Source organism: Pteropus medius, unplaced genomic scaffold (assembly GCF_902729225.1).
Source record: "Pteropus medius unplaced genomic scaffold, Ma_sr-lr_union100, whole genome shotgun sequence".
Classification (NCBI taxonomy): Eukaryota; Metazoa; Chordata; class Mammalia; order Chiroptera; family Pteropodidae; genus Pteropus; species Pteropus medius.
Window position 1 is genome coordinate 2,776,098 of NW_024352947.1, and position 19,461 is coordinate 2,795,558.

General features: G+C 45.8%; 1 protein-coding gene across 8 annotated transcripts in view; it reads right to left on the bottom strand.

Moving 5' to 3' along the window:
• The window catches only part of LYST (lysosomal trafficking regulator), a 143,156-nt gene that overhangs the window by 60,353 nt on the left and 63,342 nt on the right, over nt 1-19,461 (bottom strand). For all 8 annotated transcript variants that reach the window (XM_039850366.1, XM_039850365.1, XM_039850367.1 and 5 more), the window contains 9 exons: nt 19,188-19,325; nt 15,608-15,806; nt 13,195-13,326; nt 8,912-9,536; nt 7,820-7,997; nt 7,095-7,264; nt 5,669-5,899; nt 3,121-3,287; nt 2,343-2,495 (listed from right to left, as the gene is read on the bottom strand). In XM_039850366.1, the coding sequence (XP_039706300.1) occupies nt 2,343-2,495; nt 3,121-3,287; nt 5,669-5,899; nt 7,095-7,264; nt 7,820-7,997; nt 8,912-9,536; nt 13,195-13,326; nt 15,608-15,806; nt 19,188-19,325 (1,993 nt within the window). The remainder of the gene's footprint in view (nt 1-2,342; nt 2,496-3,120; nt 3,288-5,668; nt 5,900-7,094; nt 7,265-7,819; nt 7,998-8,911; nt 9,537-13,194; nt 13,327-15,607; nt 15,807-19,187; nt 19,326-19,461) is intronic.

The following is a 19,461-nucleotide window of genomic DNA, read 5'->3' on the forward strand; positions in this document are numbered from 1 at the left end:
GCCAGCCGCTCACCTCCTGCTGAGTGGCCCGCTTCCTAACAGGCCACAGACCTGGGGACCCCTGATTTAAATGACGGAAATGGTGGGAGCAGAAATCCCGCCACTTTTGTACCGTGAACAAACCTACTAAGCGGGCTGCGGGACCACACTGCCTGGAAGCAGAGTGGCTTCCTTTTTTGGACCCCTCGCGCCCAGTGTACAAAGCCAGCACACTTCTCACTAACGGTGAAGAAATGAGACACGGTTTCCCTCGAACACGTATGTAAAACAACATGAAAAAAATGACAAAGCAGCAAAGTGACACATCTGAAGTGGTATTTTGTAAACTGGACTCACAAAGACAGAATTTAAGTAAGACAGGGTTTAAAACAGGAAGAAATCTTGGGAGAGGCCTGCAGGATGCGCCCCAAAGACCCGGCAGACGTGGAGCGGGTGGACGTGGCCGCTGAGGGACACAAAGGAAGCGCGCCGTGTGCTGGTCCCAGCGGCCTCTGACCCTGCGCCTCGGGGGACTCATGAAACGAGAAAGCTAGACTGCGTGACTTTTAAGATCTTTTATCAAATTTGTGGGATTCTATACGTCTCATGGTTTACAGCAATTGCATTGACTTCAAGTGAAAAATTTAAAATGAGAAGAATCAGAATAAAAAGGAGAATGGCTTAGAGACAGGACTAAAAGTCCGTTATCCACTTGAAAGTGACTCAAACAAATAATAAATAATAAGCTTGGAGCCAAGTTGGGCGCTGAGGATCTAGGTGATAAAAATGCTCGTTAGTATCTGGAGAGAGAGGACAGACATCCTGTTAGAGAAGTCACAGCAAACGCAAAACAGCAAGAGGGCCACTGTGTGGGCCAGGCACGTGCCGAGCGGGACGGCCGCCGGGGCCTGGGATGACGGCGGAGAAGAAATAAACGTGAGCGTGAGAGCGAGCGACAGGAAGCCTGGCAAAGGTATCTTCTGAGATCAGAGAGGCTGAGGTCCGTCTTAGCGGTCGCTGGCCATGTAGGGCGCCGCCCTGCAAAGGACAGGCGCTCCCAAGTCACCCCGTGCGCGTGGGGAGCCGAGCGTGACGGCCCGACTTGGTGTGAGGTGCAGCTTTGCCTGGGACGCAAGGGACAGGACGGGGAGGCCACTCAAGGGGAGAGCCTGTCCAGGTCCTGGTGAAGGAAGGCTGCAGGGGGCCACGTGGACTCTGAGGAGTTTTAGTCACGTCGGCTTTGATTCAGCGTAATCTAAACGACTACAGCAAAACGATGTCGATGGGGCAGCTTTTCTCTACAGACGAGTTTTTCACGTGGTTTGAAAATCTGGCCTAGCGCCGAAGACAATGAAGTAGTTTAACACAAGCAGAAGAAAGATTTGGATTTAAAAGCTCTTGAGACTGTAATTTACCACGTGCTCTGGAGACACGTGTGTGCACAACACATCCACTACGCAGACACACGTGTATGCGTGTACCATACAGATCCACTATGTGTGGGGGGGTGTTTCACACTATTTTTATTACGTGTATGATCCAGAAAGGTCATAGCGAATTCTCTGGGAGAAATAAGAAATTTCCAACAATATTAACTTACTCTTTGATGCTCCGCACTCGTTTACAGCAAGCCCTGATGACGTGTGCATTCTGCCCACGCCCGAGCCACCACGGCTCCCGCCCTGACTACTGCGATGGCCTCCTGCCTGGGCTCTCCCGTCACCTGCTCTTCACACAGGGGCCATGGCGGTCTAGCCAGAATGAGCCCACTTACGTCATGCCACCTACTTCAACGCCTTGGATGACTTCCCGTGAGGATGAAGTCTGAGCCCCGGAACGGGGACCACGGGCAAACGGCCGTGCCACGCGGTGCAGCCCGCCTGGCCCCCCCGGCCCGCCCGGCTCGCCCGCACTGCCCTCTGGCCGGCGGCTCCCTCCTCGGGTTCCTAAGCGAGCCTGCGTCCCCAGCCTCGCGCCCTCCTGTGACCTCACAGACGCCTTTCCGCCCTTTCGCCCACACTGGAGCCCACGTCCTCAGAGGCGCCCCCACCTCCTGCCATCAGAGTCCTGCTTCCCACCCTTCTCTGCGACGTCACAATCTCCGCGGGGACAGGTCCTGTCACTGTCGCGTCGACGCGTGACACAGTGCTCATTAGCACATGGGTGATGCTCAAGAGACAAGAAAATCAGAATGGCACTGAAAAGAAAGCAGGAGAGTAGCTTCTACTGGGAGGAAAATTTTCTCAAATTTTATAGCTTAAACTTTAAACCGATAATATTTTAAAAACACGAACGGCATCAGACTATACGAAAGCCAAGTTACCTTCGATTCACAGTTGCTGAAGTATTGTTTTGGGACTCACCGGCAATGCTCTTGCGCTTCTGAAACACTGCGTGATGGGGAGCGGACGGTAACGAGAGCGAGTCCGCCGGGTGCTCGCAGCCATGGTTCGCGGTGGTCCTGATGAACTCCATGGCGGCCTGGAGGACGCGCAGCTGCAGCGCGACAGCCATGTCTGAAAACAGTGGGCACCGGATGTTTCAAGCCGTGAGGCTGTCAACTTTTTAAAACTGAATTGATTTTTACTATCGAGCAATAGCTAAACTGTCCATGTTTTATCAGACATCAAATTTTCTAATCGACATGGCTCCTGCTGGTAGTAAACATTTTTAAAAACTGTTTTTCAAAGCAATTTTAAAGCAAATTTCCAAATGGTCACTATTAAAAATTGAATGGAAAGGTACTAGTGCAAGGATTTATTTCATTTTATATAGCTGTTTTAAAGAACAAGCTTTTTAACATATAAGGCAAAATTCTCGCATTTTTCTGGTTCATATTCACTTTCGTATTTGCCACTAAAGAAAACTAAAGGGCATTATCATTCAACGCGGGCCATTTAATTCTACTTGGTAAGAAAAATCGGCTGCTTCTTTGAATGATACATTGTCTGCTACTAATTATATAAAAGTATCACTTTTTTTTCCACTGAAAAAGGCTTCTTTTTAAAGCTGATAGATAACGTCACAAAATGAAGTATACACTTGTAGCAAAACAGTTTCCAAGAAGAAAGAGATTAGGTTCAAATAACATTTTTGGCTACTATACAACTCCCCGCAAAGTCCATAGAAATTAAATCTTACTTTGTGTCCGCTTGTTTTTGCTATTTTGAAGATATCCAAGTAGTACAATGAGGTCTTCAATAACTCTAAAATATTGTGAGCCTGAGGAACTGCAGGCATGGATTGTAACTGCTATGAAAAGTTGCTGTATGTCGCAAGCAAGCAATTTGTATTCATTCAAAGGAATGCTAAGGAAAAAGAACACATAATTAAGGCAAAGAGAACCGATGTAAATTCCTGTTCTACCAGCCGTCATTCAGGCACGCACTCGCTCAACATTATTCTTGCTTCCGCTGTGGCAGGTGATGCGAAATGCACGCTGGAAACAGAAATAAGAGGACACGCTTTGACTCCTGTCAAAAAATCTGTCGTGCAGAGGACCGGACGAGAAAAGAAGTTAACTACAAACAGTAGATGGTTAACCGTAACAACAGAGGTTAACACTATGGGAAACCACAGGCAGGTTCCTAGCCCACGGGAAAGGTGATTTTGTAGGTATACATAGGCACAGTCTGAGAAGGCTTCTCAGAGAAGGTGAATTTGAATAAATTAATTAACCTCTCTGAATCTCACTTATACAAATTACAGTTATTTTAGGGATTCAAGGAGATAATAGATTTAAATAATATTAACCATTTATAAATGTCTAATAAATATGAATTAGTTACTTCTGTTTCTCAATTTTTAACCTTGATAATCTACCTCTGTGTGATATTAAGCATAAATATTAATCTCCGTTTACTTTTTCCAAACCAAATGTGAGTTAGAAATGGCAACTGTTTGGGGCCGATTAACAGAGCGGCATATTAGGGACGTTCATATGTATAATTTATTTATAAAACAACAAACTACTTTTAGGAGATGCTTGCAGGCACTCTTCCCAAGTTCTATCAATTTCATGCATTGTATTGTAATCAAGACTAAGTGTTTTGAGGAAATATAATACTTCGTATTTTTTTGTATTTCTCATATGCGTAGCACACAGATCTTAAATATAAAAATCAAACTGCGCTGAGCACACGGAGTTCCTCTTGTATGCACAGAGCCTCGATGGCCTTGAGGATCGCCAAGGATATGCTCTGTCTTCTTTGCAAAAACGTAGATAATGTTTAATGCTTGAACATGCAATAAGATGGAGATTTATATTTCAACAGTATGCTAAGAAAAATGTTATACTGTACATCATAAACACAAACACCAAAGACACAAAATTCAAATAAAAATATAACCTAATATGTTTTTCCCATAGTGCTGTCAGGATTAAATAACATCAATCGCATAAAGTTCTCAGACAAGTGCATGCGCATGGTCATTTATCAATAAGTGATCTGATATTAGTTAGTGCTCCAAGTTAATGAAGCCTAAACAAAGTTCCTAACAAGTATTTTAGCAAACCATACCACACTCTCTTACTTATGTTTTATTTTAGGAAGATATTCGGCAACCAGAGGTAAGTTTTGCATGCATTAATTAATGCCCTTTACCTAACTTTTGCAAACACTATTTTAAATAAGTCCAACTTTTCAAGTATAAGATCTCTTATTTTTCATTTGATCTTCTCTCTTCTTTTCTTAGAAACTTGTTATTTAGTATAAAATTTTACACTAATGAATGAAAAAGAATAAATACAATCAACGGAACATAACTTTCTGCCTCAGCTCCCATGCCAGGTATTGGAAGGTCTGGAGTGCTGATGTCATTGGAGATAAGCATCCTAGGAAGATCCTTCGTCTTCCAGTCAGGCCTTGCTCACTTATTGTATTTGCAGTTTAGGAAACATTGAAAGCATCCTCAGTAAGTACCATTCCCATTTCTCAATTTGAATGGTTTCTGAACACCTAGGTGTATGACGACCTTCTGTAAATCTGGTAGTTAGCATATCTAGCTCTGCAAATCTTCTTATTCTTATTTCTCATTCTACATTATTTCCTATTAGTCAGCACTGTGTATAGATCACTGATGGTCTTCAGGATACTTTAATCACATTAATTACGAGAGAACAACAGAAAACTTAAAAGCCATTTTCTAAAACACACGTTGTAACACTTTTAAAGCTGTTAATCACTTTGGCGGGCAGCCATTTGCCAATGTACCTTGCAATTAGAAATTAATTTTTGGTGGGAGACAGAGCCACAATATGCTAAAAGGACAGTACGGTGAGTTCAGAACACGGGCTTTGGACGTGAGACGCGTTCCGTCTCAAGTTCTCTTCTACTCACGAGCTGTGTGATGGTCAACAAGTTACTATCTCTCTCTGATCATCAGTTTCCTAGTCTTATAAAGGAAGCTTGGTAAATATATTTGAGGACAGTTACTTTTACTCGACTTGTCTTCAGGTTCTAAATACCTAAAAGTAGGTTATATAAATACCTTGTTAACCGAACTTTGTTGAAAATGATAGAAAATAGGACCCTCCAAATTTAATTTAATTTAATGCAATCGGTTTTATGGGAAAGAAGTTCTTTGAAAGTATTATGAAAAACCAGATGCTTAACGTAACCTATCACTAAAGTTTTCCCTTTCCAAAGCATTTATCAGATGTAGTTTTAAATAAGGATTTGAAACTTACTTCTTTTCTAATCCGTTCAGGGCTGCTACCGTATTACATAACACGTAGAGTAGACCATTATCCAGCAACATATCTGCTACCTTAGAACAGGAATTTAGTATTTGGAGAAGAAGTAAGAGAGCGTTATGCAAGAGCACGTTGTCATATAACGAGGTCTCTATCAGTCCCAGAATCGGAATGACAGACCACTTCTGAAAAAGTCCCATGTTTTTCACATCTTCCAGATCAAATCTGTAATAAATAATACACAGTTAAGAGCACGTTAGAAGTAATTTACCATGAAATAAGAAAAAATTATTGCAATATAGGCTGTTTTGCTTACCTGGCTTTGAAGCTATAAAAAATAAACACGGGGAACAAGAATTCTTAACTTTTTTTCCGCTCATAGACCCCTCCAACAATAAGATAAAAGATACTGCTAGAAGTTTGACCCAAAGTAAATACGTAAACATTGAAACGAAACGTAAACAATTGTAAACAATGGTTTTAACCGACTCTCGTTAATTTGTCTGTGGGCCCCTTAGGTGTCCAAAGAACCCCCGTTTTCGGGGTCTACGTAACAAGTGCACGAAGAAAAAGCTTGAGAGACAGTGAGACAGTAAAGCGCGGTCTGGCAAAGGAGTGAGTCTTGAGTTCTGGTCCCAGTACCGTGTGCCTGCCTCTGCGATGGAGGGGGACTGTTCGGGCGCTGGGACCTCACTTTCCTCATCTGTCAGATATGGGCGGTGACATTTCCCCTACTTTCTCTGAAGGCTGTTGTGAGAATCAGATGAGGTGACGTAGAATTGCTTTGAAAGAGCCAAAAGCTGTGTGCAAATGGAAAGTGCCGCTGCCATTAGTGCAGTTAATAAGTAAATTCCTCAAGGTCGGCATCGTCCCGCTTAATAAATAGGAGACACTTAATAATAACGAGACACATTTCTCTCTGTCGCAGGCAGAAATATCAGTTTAACTATCCTGCCGAGCTTCTGGTTTGGGAGAGAATATTCTTTTATTTCTGCGCTTACTTGCTCCCCCTTCGGGGTCATTCCAGGGTCGGCCCTCAGTAATTAGCACACCCCTGGCTCCTCTCCCAGGTAGCCTGACAGCTCTGAGGAGAGTCGGGGAGTCGGGGGCTTCTCCGTGGATTGCCACCCACCGTGCTGTCCTTCTCGTGTTAATACTGCCTGCCTAATCTTCGTCCTCATTAGTATCACTATCTGCCATTTGATGCCGTATTTGTTTGTTTCTAGCTAGCGAATGAAATACAAATGGAGGAGTTACATTAGAAAAAAACATGTGGAAAATAATAAATTGATTCACCTGGAAAATGACTTTCGGCAGATTTTTTTTCTAAAAGTGACCAAATAATTTGAAGAGCCAGTTTGATAAACTTTGCATTGAAGACAAAAGACCCATAATAACGGCCGAGGGAGAACCCACTTACTCTTCATCGAGGCCAACGTGTCGACCAAAGAACATTTCCACGAAGCATTCTAACAGCTCCTGAGTTCCCCGATGGAGATACAGCTGGTTGGCTAGCAAGGAAAAGCCGCGATTCTTCAGAAATTTATCCTTCTGTTCCTTAGATGCTCTATTAAAATATGCATCTAACAGCTAAGGAAAAAAATTAAGACAATTTAGATAATGTATTGAAACGTCGTATAATGTATATTTGTAAGTTGTTTAAAATTATGTAATATGTTAATACGTAATGTAATAATGATATATAGAACACAACAAGCTAAAAAAAGGCCACCTCCAGAGCAAAACAAAGTAAACCTCGTCTCTGACTCCTGCAGAATGCTGATGATGACGCAGCAAACACTGGGCTGCACTGAAGTGACTGAACAATCTCAAACATCTGAGCTCAAATCTGACGTGAATGTCTGAGACGTGGCGGGAAGACGTCCCGTGAGCTACGCGCTCCTTGTCATGGGCAGACTTAAAAAACATGGTGATATGCATCAGTACCTGGCAGAGGGCTTCAGATTAGATAATACATATGAAAGTAAAATAAGAAGTAACAAAGTATACCGGTCCATTATTCTTAACTATAAAATAAAGCTTTAGGTCCACTTTAACACATATATATTCAAATTATAATTCACACACATATTGTTTTTTAATTGTTTTTCCCAATTAAAACAACACGTCTAGTATTTGCCTTACTTTAATGACTCCCTGCTGTATAGCAGGTGACGGGTGGTTGACGAGGACCAGCAGCACATCTGCCTGGATAAGCTTGTCCATCACGTCTTCCAGCATAGCGTCGGGCAGGATGAGAAGGACTCCGCTCAAGAGCTCGTACAATCCACAGCATATGGGTACCAAACAGTCTTCCATTACGCTGAAACAGACCCAGAAAGTCTTGCTGACACAACGTTAGGGAGAAAAGGACATGACGGTTACCTCAGAAACGGTGATGAGTACCTCTGAATGATGAGGACGTGTTCTGTCTGAGAAATGTGTCGTCAGGCGATTCTGCCGCCGTGGGAACATTACACAGTGCACTTCCTCGAGGGCGAGCACGGTGCTAGAGCCCGCTACACACCCAGGCTGTTTGTTATGCCCCCATCGTACCTGTGGTCCGTTGTGACTAAAATGTTATGTGGTGTGTGAATGTCGCAATAATTTTAACGTGTGAAGCAGAAGTTCATAAGGTTTAAAAAGTGTTTCCTGATATAACTGTGATGAACAAATCTGCCGTCAGTTTTTAGAAGTATATTTAAGGCATATAGTCTACTAAACACGATTCCATCGTATATCTATGAAGTCCAATACTGTAGTGACCAGCCACCTGTGCTATTTGAACTATTTAAAATTAAATTAAAAACTCAGCCCTCTGCTGCACCAGCCATATTTCAAGTGCTCGACAGGCTCACACGGCCAGTGCCCGCTGTGGTGGACAACACAGGTAAAACACTTCCGTCATCACAGGAAGTTCCAGTGGAATGTGATGCCTGAGATGCTTCCGGAAACAGCAATAAATCTTATCATTGAGAGTTTTTCTCTAATAACAATAAATAATTTAATAAAACACAAGATTTTTTTTCTTTGAGAGCTATATGTGTTTTAGCCTTTGGTTAAATACGGAATTCAATATTATCTAGTATTAAAATAAAGAGAGAGGTACCTTTCTGTTTGTCATTAATATGTATGTCATATTGTAAGAAGTGACACAATGAAGACATTTTTAGAAGTGCAGAGATTCTTCATGAATGGTTAACGAGCGGAAGGGGGCATGCAAAAACACGTACGTACCTGTGAGCATTTGCGGTTCGAGCGCAGTTGGGCTCATAACCAAGAGAAAAGGTGACGTTTTCCCAGACCTCGGCGTTCCTGTCAACAAGACTGGGCCAGCGGCCGATGGCTGCAGCCCCGTTCTGAGACGGGAAAGCTAGCCCCAGGCTCGCAATCATGCTGTGGCTTCGCTGGAACGAGGCCAGTCCCTTCAGGTAGTCGGGTCGGCGTGGGCAGGACTCGTCCCCAGGGCTGTCATCGTCTGACCTGGGTTCTGCTCCCGGCTCTTTAGGATCTACTTTGACGGCCGGATATTCCAATGCTCCTTTGGGGACGCCATTGACAGAGACTTGTACTGAAAGGACGGCTTCTGTCTCACAGACGGTTTTTGCAGACTCACAGCTACTGACGAACGCGTCTTCGGGGCCTTTTTTCAGTGTCTCAGAAGTCCCCAGAGGACCCCATTTCTCCGGCTGGGAATCGACACGACGATCTGCAGTACTTTGTAAACTGTCGATACCACCACCCGAACTTCCAGTCAGCTTCTGTGGCTGCGCTAGAGGAGAAGTAGGCAGGGCCGGCAGGCTTCTAGAACGCCGCAGGTCGGCAGTCGTGCGTGGCGGCGTAATGCCGGAGGAACTGTTTCCTGGAAAAAGCAGACAGAAGGAGAGCACCTGAGAACCTGTTCACTGGGATCACTTCCTTTCTGCACTGCCACAGCCACGGCAATAACCCGTTTATCCAGCAACAGTGAAGACTCCATGTAGGTCGATGTTCCAATAACTAACGCTTAAAATTCTGAAGTCCAAAACCATTTTCCTTTTAACTATTTTTTATTCAAATCTTCCAAAAACGTATGTCTTTTCCCGTCTCCTTGACAGAATACAGTATTGACTGAATGACTCGAAATCACTAGGACTGATGGTTCTACTGCAATGAAATTAAATGATTTAAGTAAAACTTAATTTACCTGCAGTCACTAAAATGCAGTTTGACACAGTGGAAAGAGTATGGGCTTTCCGGCTATATATAACTAGACTCAAGTGACAGTTCTGCTAGTCAGGTGTACTGGGTAAATCCTTTAATTACGTGAGTGTTAATTTATGCAAATGTAAAATGAGGTCTCAGCATATCTGCTTTGGTGGCTGCTATGAGGAGCAGGCGACAGCATGTTGTAATGTTCTCAGCACCGCGCCTGGCAACGAATGGGAGCTGCGTAAGCGCAGTCACAGCTGAGCTGTTGTTGTCACCAGACCAAATGGCCCAGGTCGTTCTTTCCTCCACTTCCGTAGTCACTTCTTACGAGTGAGAAAAATCGTTTTTTCTCTTCCTGCCATAGCTCTCCAATTTGCTGCTTCTAATATTCTACCTAGGAGACCAGAAATATCACTCATTCTAGTGCCTTAAAGTGAAGGCTACTCAGGAGCGGTCTACAGACCAGCAGCGTGGGCATCGGCGCTACCTGTGTGACTCACACGCCACCCTAGATCCATCTACTGCATCGGAATGGATGAGGGGGACCTGGGGATCTGCACTGAACAAGCTCTAGGCGATTTTTTTTTGTCGCTAAGGCTTGAGAAGCCCTGATATAGAACACGTAGGCAATGAATGAACTGCTTTAGGGCACAGACTTTGTGGCAATAAAATAGCTCCATAGCTCAGAAGCTTTTCCTAGTTATTTCTGGATTTTGGCTGGAAGGCTAAGGCTGCCAAAAGTTTCTGTTCAAAAGATCTAGAGATCCAGCAATTCCTCTACTGGGTATTTACCCCAAAGAGTTGAAAACTCGTATCCGAAAAGATATTTGCACACCGATGTTCATAGCAGTATTATTCACGGTGGCCAGGACATGGAAGCCACCGAAATGTCCTACGATAGATGATTGGCTAAAGAAGCTGTGGTACATATATACAATGGAATATTACTCAGCCATAAGAAGAGATGAAATACTGCCATTTGCAACAACATGGATGGAACTTGAAATAATCATACTAAGAGAAATAAGCCAGAAAGAAAATGTTAAAAATCACATGACATCCCTGCTATGTGGAATATAAACCTAAAAGCAACATATGAACAGGAAAAACAAACAGAGACTCATGGACACTGACAATGGACTAGTGGTTACCAGAGGAGGGGAGAAGGGGGGAGGGGGAAAATAGAAAAATCAAATGTTAAAAAAAACAATAAAAAAAAAAAGATCTGAAAAAAATGGGGGCATGACTGTATTTGAAAATGTTTCAGAGTGATGCACAATGATTTTAAAAATACACAGTTCCCTGAACGTGCCCGATCTCGTCTGATCTCAGAAGCTAAGCAGGGTCAGGCCTGGCTGGTACTTGGATGGGAGACCACCTAGGAAGACCAGGTGCTGTAGGTATAAAACAAACAAACAAAAAATACACATTCCCTATAAAATTCCAAATAAAGCTGTTAGCTTTTGGGGATCTGAACTCCAACACTGGGGGCCTCAGTTCTTCGTGCCGATGCAGAAAGAATCACAGCTCAGCAAGATTTAGAAGATTTATTGAAAGCACATTTTAGGAGACGGGCCATGCTAAGGAAGGCTGCAGCCCTTTGGGGTTTGAGAAGTGAAAAGATAAAAGATAAAAGGCAGAGTAGGCTCCAAGGGAGGAGCGGGTTTTCCGCAGAGAGCTGCACCAGTGCCGCGGTGGGAAGGTCTGTTTTTATTTGGGCCGTGATGGCAGGTCTTAGATGATCCACATGTGAGGTCACCTTGACTGACAGCTGGCTGCTATGTAACACTGCCTACTGTGCATGTGTTTACCCAGAATTCAGTCTGTTATAATTGTAGTTCATGAACTTCCGGGCATAGGCATGATGTTATAACGATGTTGTAATGAGGCTGAGGTTGTGGGCAGGCTGGGGTAGTACTTTCTGTGCACGTGTTTGTGGTTTCGCTAACAGCTTTATGGCCTTTGTGCTCTAGGATTTGGGGTGATTTGTAACCCTAAATTGGGAGGTGTTTCTGGGAAGTCCTTGAGGGAGGTCTTCGAGGGAGGTTCCTATGGTTCCAGAGCTCCTGTCAACGCATGCCTGCCAAACTACCTACCAAAACCAATGAAAACAGAGCCTTAAAACAGTATAATAAGAGGCTACGAAATGTGCTAGAGAATAATCGCAACGCCCTGGGGGAGAAACAAACTGCAGGTGAATGCCCGCACGTGCCCTCCTGCCCGTCCGTGCCCCCATCCCACCTGTGCTGCTTAATAATGTAAACTGGAGCCGGCGACAAGCCTGGATGGGACTGGCATTAAAGCAGCGCCTCAGGGCAGGAGAGGACGGCGGTCAGCAAGGGAACACACGCAGCCAGTTCCCAGCCAGGAGACGCCGAGTTCTTCTCGATGACAGCAGACGAAAGGCAGTCTGTCAGCAGTAAATTAGGGAGCTCGAAAAGCAGGGTAAGCGTAAAGACTTGAATCTGCTTGCTGCGGAGCGAGAAGGGAGAATTGCTTCCGGACATACAGAAAAATGACAGGGCGATCAACACCAAAAAGGCTGGCCACAGCTGAAGACCCTTGGAAAGGTGGGGGACCCTCGGCAATGACTCTAACAGCTTTCAGCACTGTGAGGAAGGTTAGACGGACGGAAGGTGAGGGTTTTCAGATGGAGAACACCAAAAGGCCAAGAGGTCAAGGACACCCAAGACAGTGTTAAGAAAACCACCGGCTAAAGGGATCTAGGCTGGAGGGGAACTTGGGAGGGTGATAAAGAAACCAGGGAGCCGGGAGAGCGTGCTCAGAGACTGGGAGCCTGGACCCTCAGAGTGGGGAGCATCCCTGACGACGGCGAGGTCCAGGACCGAAGCGCACGTGCTGGTAGATAAAGGGAGTCCCCAGCGTCCGCGACCGTGAGGCCGAAGTGCAGGGCGGCCAACCATCCAGCAAGCGAAGGTGTCCAGAGTACTGAGTTTAGGTCGGAAGCGGAGAGGAAACCAAACACAGCTTTTGAAGACAGTGGGAAAGTAAATCAGCAGCTTAATGAAGGACAAATGACTGTGACAGGAAGGGATGGATTGCTGAGGAGTGAGACAGCACCAGCCCTGTCTGTTCCTAAGTTCTCCTGAGCACCGTGTAGAGTGACAGTTGCTGACAGCAGAAAGCAGTGAAATGGATTAAGTGTAGTCTATCAGTTTTAAGTTTAACCTGCCCCTTATTTAGTCTGAATATCAGGTTGATATTCAGTTGATATTCAGTTGACACTGCTAAAACGTGGACACTTTATGAACCGATTACCATCCAGAACTAAACTGGAAGCATTATACTTCTGTTCCTGTTATTTTTACCTTCAGGCGGTGAAGCGGTAAAATCAGACGGGCTTATTACCACCAATCCAGGGCTAGGGACAGCCTTTCCTCCGCTGCTGGAATGCCTCAAGTACATGATCGACTCTACTTTCTCCTGGAAGACCTTGCCATCTAGAATTGGAAAAAATTTTGAGGTGGTAAAATTTTTAAAAAGGATAAAACAAAAAATTAACTTTAAAAGCAAATCATTAAATACAAATTTTTACAAACCGATGTTCAAAGCAAAAAAACATGGCATACTTTATACTAATGCGCATTTGATCTGTGAGTACATTCGACAATTTCTTACTATAGATTATTGACTATTACTAGCCACATTAATTTCTGTTTTCCTTGAATTCCAGCTGTACTTAGTTATTTCTATTGTTGAACAGCTAACTGTTCAATTTTTACGTTAATCTGATCTCTTCGCTCAGCGAGGCAAGGGTTGTGTCTCGTGTTTTTATGTATCTTCTCCAATGTTCAAAATGACTCCAAAATCGGTACCTATAGCTAAACCTTCCTTTCTGAGCTCCGTACTTACAAGTTCAACCGATGGATTTCTTCAACGCACCACAAATGCAGCAAATCTAAACCTGAATCGTCCTTCTGCCCTGTGTTCGCTCCCGTTTTGTTCTCTGCTTGGTTTGGTGGAAGGACCCACTTCCCGCGTGGAAACCTGCAGCCGGCTTCGACGGCCATCTTCCCAGTACCCACGCCGAGTCCGTCCCCAGGTGCCACTGATTTTATTTCCTGTTTCTTGAACTCTTCTCATCCCTAGCATAGTGCTGTCATGCAGGCTCCTATCATCTCTCACCTGGATTACTGTCACGGGCTTCTAAATGGCACCCGTGATGGACATCTGGTCACCCTCACATCCTCACAGCTACCAGAATTCCGCCAAATGTCAACCCCCGCTCTAAACCTGCCAGTGGCTCCATGTTGCCTCCTCACTACTCTGGACGAAGTCCAAGCGTCTTGTCTACGAGAATCTCCACGATCTGTCCCCAGGCCCCTCTCCAGCCTTTTTTCTTACATTACACTCCGGCAGCACCTGCTTCTCACGGCTGCTCATCGAAGCCGTCTGCTTTGTCCGGGGGCCCTTCCCTTCGACTCCTACCCAACCCTAAGGCTCAGAGCGGGTGACCCTCTTCCAGGAAACACCCCCTCACCATGCTCTGTGCTACCAGAAAACAGAACATTTCCATCCTGTGCCTTCTGCATGGTGTAATTATCTGTTTACGCCTTGCTGCCCCCGCCCCACTAGGCTGGAAGCTCTTGAAGGGGGGACCACATCGTCCTCGTCTTTGACTCAGCCGGGTTCGGCGGCCAGAACCTGACAGCACTTTATTCACTAGTGTGTGCTGAACCTCACACGACGTCACGCTGTCCGCTTTCATTTGAATTTTTATGAATCGTTTTACTCATGATCCCGTTCCTTCAAATGGCTGTTTTACAACCAGGTTCCCTCTCTGAACTGACTGTCCAGCTTCCTCACAGGCCCGGTCCTCCTTGCTTTCTCACGTGACATTTTCCTCGTTCTTCGAACACCGACGATTCCCTCTTTCTCATCCCGACCACTCTTCCGTCCCGCCCTGTACACGGCGTTACCCATCATTCCATCCTGAGCTTCCTCTTTCCTTCTCTCGCCCCATTTTTCTTCGGCGATTCCATCTATTCTTAGGGCTTCGACTCACTTCCACACGGGGAGTTTCTCTTTCCTGAGTTTTACTGGAAAAACGTACCTACACCATACATCCCTTTGCTCAAAACAGACACAAAACGAAACCCTCCGGTGACCCCTAACAAGGATGCTACAGGTTCAGACTCTCCGGCCTTACACCTTAGGACCCAATTAATATGAACTTAGAGGAAAAAAAAATGATAGTCTCAAACTATATCTATAGTATTATTTCTTACTACTCCTTTATAGATCTCTTATATTTAAGTAAGAATCATTATTCCTTATTTTCTCTCTTTTTCCTCCCTTTATGTCATTGTCACCTGGAATGCTAATTCTGCAATCTACCTATTAAATTCTACTTAAGTTCTTCAATGCCCATGTCGGATTTATAACCTATTAAATCTCTCTCCGCAGCTGTCTGATGAAACCCTCACTTCTCTGAAATCTAATGAGTTCCCTTTTTTGCGTCTAGTAGGTACTTACCAAATATCGTTTCTTACTACAGCTGAGCGTACGTCTCCTCTGTCCTCTTGGCGCTAAGGTCTCTGAAGGCAGAGACCGTGTCTGGTGCATCTCATAGCCCTCTGCCCCGTCCCAACCCCAGTGTGTAATCAGGGCAGTTTCTACCACATCGAGGCCATTCAATGAACATCAGACACACGTGAACTAAGTGGGAAGGAAAAACGAGAGCGGAGGTAGCCCAGATCTAACAAAAACGATTATACCTACCTATGTGCAAAGAAAAGTAGAAGTTTGTGGGGTTGTGACAAACGTAAGTATTAGTAGGAGGGTGAACTGCTAAAAGGAAATTGAAGATAATTGTCAATAATTCCAAGTCTGGAGGAGATCCAAGGACTTCTGCTATAATTTTCACAAATGATCTACAAACCTCTCGGGGCATGGATGTAAGCTGCCCCTCTTTGTGTTCCTGAAAAAATAAAAACCAAACTCTTAGATTTAAAGAGAACTGTCAGCTTAACCAACATTTTTCATTTAAGCAAAACATTCCTTTTAAGATACAACTGTGCTGGTTTACTTCTCTGGTGTGACGTATTTACCCTTACATTGGGTTGCTGGCTCTCAGCTCAAGGAATCCTATTAAAAACTTACTAAAACCGATGCCAATTCGATCCTAGACCATTTACTTTCATGAACTGAGCGGAAGTTGTATTCTGGCACTCACAATCAGAAGCCAAACCGGCTAGGTTGACCTCCTGGCATCCTGCTGTGTGATATTGGGCATATTTAATATTTCAAGCCTCAGTTTCCCTGTAATATGGGAATAAGAATAAATGACATAAACCTTTAGAGCGGCACCTCACACGCAGTGAGCCCCACGCAGATGTCACTAGTGTGGGGGGCACTGCCACTCTTACACCTGCTGCGCCTGCTACCAGCACTAGGGGGTCAGAGGGCAAATTTCTGATAGACAAAACCGATTACATTAACAGAGGGCCCAGCTTACGACGCGCTTTCTCACAGCAGCTCTGAGAGGTTTTCTCCCTCATTGCTAGAATACGAAGGTTCAAAGTGGTTAAGAATATGACACCTTACGCCACAGGGAAAGCACGTGGACAGGGCGGCCGTAACTGACTCGGGCCTCTGCCTCCTTCGGCCCGCATCACCCGCTTCCTGGAACAATGTGACCTGGCAGGATACCAACTAATTACTACGAGCAAAGATGGACATAAGTAAATCCTGTTCTCCAATCCCACCTTCCCCGTGGGAAGCAGCTGGCCTCCAGATGAAGGCCATGGGCGTCAAATAAACTTCCTCATCTTCCCACATCCAAATACATGATACGCCTCGCCGTTCGCCCGTCCTCACTTACTCTTGGTGTTGCTGAATCGGAAGTAAAATCTAGATGTTAACTTTGAAACTGTTTAGTCTGACGAACTCAGATGGAACTGAGTCTACAGAAGAAGCACAAAACCCCTGTGCCAAGACCTCGCGACGGCCAGTGGCCATGCGAACGCGAGACACACAACTCCCGACCTCCGGTTCAGTGAGCTTTCCGCTGTGACCATCTGCCTTGTTCTGAAACCGTGCGCCTGCACTGTCCCAACGCGCCTAGTTGTCACTCCAGTCATTCATTCCCAAGTCCCTCCCAGCCTATTGTCGGTCTGGCCCCTCCACTGACTCCTGACGAACAGCTGCTGGCATCTTATTTCTTTAAAAAACAAAAAACGCTGCACTTGACCTGTTTGGATCCTTTTGTTAACATTCTGTTTCTTTCCTTTTGCTGCTGGACTTTCAATCACCGCCTATTCTCACCCTGCACGTGCCACCTACGGTCCCCGCCACGGGCTGTTCCTCATCCACTGCCCCCCTGCCCGCCAGCCAGGACGTCTGGGTCCGCGTGTCCCTGGAAGCGCGTCCTCCGGGGTGGGCTCGGCCCCTCCGCCCCCCGGCTCCCACTTCCCTAGGTTTCCTGCTCCCTGCGCCTCCGTGGTGTCCCTTCCACGTCTCCCTCTATATCTCCCTCTCCCTCCGCCCCGAAGGCGGATGTTTCTGAAGGTGCGTGACCCTCTCGCCACAGCGCGAGCCGCCAGCGCCCCGCCGTCCCCGCGGCTTCGCTCTGACCCCGGAGCACACCGTCCCCGACCTCGCTTTCCAGTCCCTGTCCCCAGTCTCAGTCTCGCTCATCTCAGTGCCCCGGAGTCTCAGACGCAGGGGCACAGACGGCGAGACGGGCGCGCTGCGCCCCTCCACGGCTCCGCTCCCTTTCTTCCGACCTCCCAGCGTAAAACTTTGCAGTATGGATTTGATTCTCCTGCAGCTCTTATTTAAGCAGGATCAAGCGCCATGAATTCTGCCTCTACAGTCTCCTCCATGTCTGCCCCCCACTTTCACGCTCCCATTCTTCTCACCGAAGTTCAGGTTCTTTACACTGTGCCCGTGAACTTATAAAACCACTTCACACCCAATACGCTGCCAATTTATCAACCTGCCTTAAATACTGACACGCCTCAAAGGTAACTAAGCTTATTTCTTTATACGCTTCCCACCATACTTAACATCAAGCTATTCTTAATAGATAACTGTTAATGCGACAACCAGACTCTTTGAATGAAAAAGGGTGAAAAAGATACTTTTCAGAAAAAGGAACTGGTATCTGGATTTTTCTAGCATTTTAAAAGTAATATGGAAGTGAGAACATATATTAAAATCTCCAAACTTATCAATGTTACTTTTCTGACAAGGAAAGACTGAATAAGAACTTCACACTGTCACATGAACTCACTGAAAATTGGCCAACAGGTTTCAAAAAGGAGAAATTTAGAACAAAACTGGTGCACAAATGATACATAAAATGTTCAGTGAGCACGGGGCCTGCGAGCCCTTCGAGGAGAGCAATAAAAAGCTTTCGGTTTTGCTCTTTTAGGATTCATTCATTCGACAACTATTTATTGTGCCAGGTACTGGGGTTACGGTGTGATCAACAAAAGCGTCATCCCTGCCCTCGGGAGGTTTACAGAGGGAAAGAAATGCTCCTGGTTGCCACCACAGTGTCACAAACGACATGAAACTGACAAGCCGAGCGTGTGCAGAGGGAGCTAGCACAGAATGGGGGTGAGGGGTGACTGACGTGGAAAGGGCGGGGAGGGCTAGGGCTGGCCGGGATGAAAGGAGCGTCCGGTAACTCTGGGTCAGCGGGAGTCACATGGCCTGAGGCCGGGGAAGGCTCCCTCCTGCGGACAGAGGACGGCTCGGGGCTGCAGTGGCGTGAGGGGAGGCTGGACTGGCAGCCAGATCGCACGTCTTCTTACAGATATCGTCACAGCTTTTGGACTTTAACCCAAGTTCAATGAGAAGTGAGCAGCGCCACCGCAGCAAAGGCATTAACCACGTAAAGAAAATAATACTGATGCCAGGGAGCGTCTGCACTTATCTGACTCGATAAAGTTCTGATAACTGCCTCAGACGCTGAACTTGAAACACAGTCCAATACGCCAGACGGGCTGATAAACGGACGTCTGTGCAGAAACAAATTTAACTGGAAGCCAGTTCACAGCACAGACACTACAATGCGACTGGCGGAGTTAGTAGCACTTTTCCGTGTACTATTTTGGATATATTTTCAATATGCTAATTCCGGCACACATAACCGATCTTCAGCCAGTACATACTCGATATTTAAGGCATGTGGGAACACGTTTTCGTTAGAAGGAATCCGGGAGGGTAGGGAAGATGGCAAAGAGAAAAATTCCCCTGCGAGTCCCACGCAAATCTGGGTCCATGGAACTGAGTTATTTAACAGAAGTAACTGCAGAAAACAGCTCAGGGAGTAAGACAACAGGAAGCGTACCTGCAAAACCTGACAGGTGAGCAGGAAGTGATGAACGACGCGCGCCTCCAGCAGCTGCCGGACGTTGAGCAGCTGCTGCTGGTGCTCGGCTCGGATGAGCGCGCCGAGGGCGGCCAGCAGCGTCTCCCACACGCCCCGCTGGGGAAAGAGACACACGCCAGTTAGCAGGCTTCTGGGGCGGGGGGGACACGCAGTGTGGCAGTCAGGGTCAGAGGTTAAATCCGTCTGAAAAGCAAGTCTTAACATTTATTCCCAGACCAGCCTTTTTGTCAGT